Source organism: Volvox carteri, assembly GCF_000143455.1.
Source record: "Volvox carteri f. nagariensis unplaced genomic scaffold VOLCAscaffold_5, whole genome shotgun sequence".
NCBI lineage: Eukaryota > Viridiplantae > Chlorophyta > Chlorophyceae > Chlamydomonadales > Volvocaceae > Volvox > Volvox carteri.
This window is the reverse complement of record NW_003307548.1, coordinates 1,833,774-1,837,590: the sequence shown is the minus strand read 5'-3', so window position 1 is coordinate 1,837,590 and position 3,817 is coordinate 1,833,774. Positions and strand designations below refer to the sequence as shown.

General features: G+C 61.7%; 1 protein-coding gene across 1 annotated transcript in view; it reads left to right on the top strand.

The window, feature by feature from the left end:
• VOLCADRAFT_87472 (uncharacterized protein) overlaps positions 1-3,531 on the top strand; it is a gene marked incomplete at both ends in the record, with an annotated part of 14,979 nt that extends 11,448 nt beyond the window's left edge. The window contains 4 exons of the mRNA XM_002947229.1: positions 80-180; positions 370-583; positions 1,443-3,067; positions 3,260-3,531. Coding sequence (XP_002947275.1) covers positions 80-180; positions 370-583; positions 1,443-3,067; positions 3,260-3,531 — 2,212 coding nt within the window. The remainder of the gene's footprint in view (positions 1-79; positions 181-369; positions 584-1,442; positions 3,068-3,259) is intronic.
• Between the last annotated feature and the right edge of the window lie 286 nt (positions 3,532-3,817).

The window sequence follows — 3,817 nt, the reverse complement described above, 5'->3', positions numbered from 1 at the left end:
CGCCCCCCTCCCTCCCGCCCCCCTCCCCTCACGACCCCCATCTCGTCTTTCCCCCGCGGGCTCCCGGGTACACCCCCAGCACTGCGCGCCGCCTGGCCGGCAGCTGGCTGGTGCAGTCCCGCGGGTGGCGGCCTGAAGACGTGGTGTCGCGACTGCGGGGCCTCCAGCGCGTGTTGGGAGGTGGAGGAACACCACCAACATCAAAGACAAAAAGCCTCCGACAACCGCCAGCAGCAGCAGCAGCAACAGCAGCAGCAGTAGCAGTAGCTTCGCCGCGAGAACAACTACCGGCGCCGCAAACATCACCGCCACCGCCACCTCAGCGACTACCGGAATCACCAACGGCACACGGGGGCCCTGGGACTCCAGTTGTGCACTCGGACATCCTCCCCACGAAGGTGGGGCCAGCGGAGGACGAGCAGGAGGAGGAGTACGACGACGACGATGGCGGCGGCGGCGGTAGCATGGCGGGCCTGGCGGAGGCGGCTGCCGCTGCCGTTAAGCAGCCCAATCTATTGACCCGGGACCCGGCGATGTTGGAAATCAATCTGAGGGCGCTGGCGTCCACCTTACGGATGGATAGGTGAGTTACAAAATAAGGGGAGGGGGAGGGGGAGGGGGAGGGGGGACACACTTGCGTTGTGCTCGGGGAGTGGATTGCCGTACTGCCGTACTGATGTGCGGGGACTTTTGCAGGTGATTCTGTGCCTCGTGTGTGTCAGTCACCTTCCGCGATGTGGGAAGCTCCCTTTAAAATGTGTTTGTGTCGTACAGGAGCTGGGCCGTACAGCTAAAAGCCATGTATGTGTGCGGTAGCCATATGCAGCCTAGCCTGTTATCGTACCGTGCCGTACCGTGCTGTACCTTGAATGTGTTAAAGCTTAAGGACTTTTTGAGACGTTTCTTGTCTGGCGATGCGGGAATGCGACGCATGCGAGCCAGAGTGGGCTGCCGTACTGGTACGACAACATGGCGTCATGACGTCATGACGTGATGCAACGTGACTTAAGACCTGGGTGGGCCGGTTGGGGTGAGGTGTTGTGTTCCTGCCCGGTGGCTTTCATCCTTCATCCGGTCCGGTCCTGTCCGGTCCGGTCCGGTCCGGTCCCGACCAAAAAATCTCCTTCTGCGCTGAGTCCGCGTTGTTTCTTGGAATTGTCCGTGTGGGGCGGTTCATGAGGCCGCGAGCCTCTTTTCATGATTCTTTGCTACTTACTACAAGCCCACCCCGTTCTGCTCCTCCCCTTCCCTTCCTCACCCCATCCCCACCTCAACCCACCTCAACCCACAACCCACAACACAACACAACGCCACGACGTCTCCCGTAGACCGCCAGTCTAGCGTTTTAGGTGTCACGACTCTTCTCTGCTGTTTGATCTGTTTCTATCGTACATCTTAACCCACTTGCCCGTCCGAACCCTCCCCCCCTCTCGACCCTCCAGACGTGGCGCGCAGCACCTGGCAATCACCTGGCCTTCACTCCTAGAGCTCAGGCCCACGTCTCTAACTGAGAGGCTGACGGCCCTAGCTGCAGAGCTTACACACCCTACATACCAGAAAAGTGATAAAATCTTGAGCTGGGGCTGCCAAGGTGGTTGTGACGGCGAAGGTCATGTGGGCAGCATGTCGGGGAGGTGTTGTGAAGGGGGGGAAGATGTTTTGGGCGGCAGGGCGGTCCCCGAGGGCCGTTTTGCAGGCCGTGGCGTTGATGATTGGGTTGGTGCTGGATTGGTGGCAGCGTCGGCGGCGCCGGTGGTGGCTGGCGAGGAGGTGTCCATGGAGGAGGCGACGGAGGCAGGGGATGGCAGCGGTGGCGTGGCTGCTGCTGCTGCTGCGGCGGCGGCGGCCGCGGCGGCTGAGTTTGTACGGCGGTATCCTCCGGCGCTGGCTCTGACGCCGGCGGCGGTTGGCGATCGAATTCGTGCACTCTCGGAGGCCATTGCTGCCACTCTACTGACGGAAAGACAGCAGCAGCAGCAGCAGCAGCGAGAGGAGGAGCAGCAGGAGGACAAGTTGGAGGAGGAGGAGGAGGAGGAGAAAAGTAAGGAGCATGGGTTCCGATACGCCCGGCAGCAGCAGCAAATGCATCAGGCGGTGGTGACCGCTGAACCGCCGCCGCCGTCACCACTGCTACAGCCATCGCCACCGCCATCACTCCTGCTACAGCCGGAGCCTTCCGAAGACCACAACCATGCACGCGGCAGCAGTACCGCCGTAAGTGGGATCACCCCACACGAGCTACAGCCGTGTTGCGAAAACACTAGCAGCCGCAGGAGCCGCAGTTGCAGCAGTAGCAGTAACGTCCAGGCATCCCACGGAGGCGCCACGCCGTCCTCTGTCGGGTCTGCAAAAACCGCAATGACCGCGGCCGTGGCGGCCACAGAAACGAATGCCATGTCCGCAGCTACAGCCCGCGCGTTGGATCTGTTTTCGGGGCATCCTGGGCTGTTGGGCTACAGCCCAGACGCGCTGGCGGCTCGGTGGCGTGCGCTGGACGCAGCCATCGCGCGCGCGGAGGTGGAGTTAATGCTGACGTCAACGCTGCCGCCGCCGGTGGCAAGAGCGCCGCCGGGGGAGCAGAGTCTTGACGCGACGCTGCGGACTCACGTCCTGGATGAGGATCCTGACAATCTGGGTGTGAACCAAGACCGGCGGAGGGTTCCGGAGCGGTTACTAGATCTGAGCCTTGGCGGGGGGAATAGTGGAGATCATAACAATGGTGGTGGTGATGCTGGTAGGAGTGATCGTGTCAGGATCCATGGGTCGCTGTCATTGACGCTCCCCTGGCGGCAGCAGCTCCTGGAAGGGCCGCCGGCCGCGGTCGCACGCTGCCTGGCGGCATCGGAGGCTCGGCTGCAGCGGTTGGTGTTTGTGGCGGCAGCAGCCGCTACTGGCGGCACTGCCGCCGCCACGCCGGCGCCGGCGCTGCTTTCCATGCCGGCTACAGCTGATATGGGTACCGCTACGTGCAAGGCCCCTGCCGCTGCTGCTACAGCTTCAGCTGGCCAGGGAGCAGTCGGCAGTGTCGCTACGGGTTCTGCCGACAGCTTTACCCATTCAGAGCTAGGTGAGGAAGTCGCGGTAGCTTTACCGGGCGCATCGGCTGTAGCAGCAATAGCACCGACGGCGGCAGTTGGGGCAGCGGCGATGGCGGCAGTAGCGGCCTCTGTTGCGGCTCGGCGACCCAGAGGGAGGCCGCGGAAGGCTCCATGGGGACTGCACCTGCAGGTCCCCGCCTCCACCTCTGCCGCCGTGGCAGTAGCGGCAGCAGAAAACCCCAAGGTCGACGTGCCGGAGGGTGCCGCCGCGGCGGCGGCGGCGTTGGTCCAGGCCACGGTTTTAGAGGCAGGTTCAAACAAACTCCCATCGTCTCTGTCCCTATCCACAATCTTGGCGATGAGCGCTGTGCGTTTTGACGAGCGTTTCCCTGGTTTTAAAATCTGGTTACAAAACCGGCAGCAGGAGCAGGAGGTGCAGCTTCAGGAAGAGCAGCAGCAACAGGGCTGGCGGCGGCGGCAGCTTCTTCTATAGCCATCCCCGTCGCAAGGAGAAGACTGCTGTGACTCTGGCTTAAGCATAACTTACAAGTTCCGCACAAGTACGGGCGACGTCCGTAATAGCAGGGAGGGGCCCGCTGGACTGTCAATTGCCCTTGTTCTGTTGTTTATGAGTGTTGCACAAGAGTTAGGTGGTGCAGGGTGACTGTGGCTGTATTTGGTCTTGCATTTGGTCATAGCATGCCTTTTTCATGTATTAAGCAATCCATGCCTTTTGTGAGAGTTTCATCGAGAGATGCATTGGCTGGAGATGAAGTTTT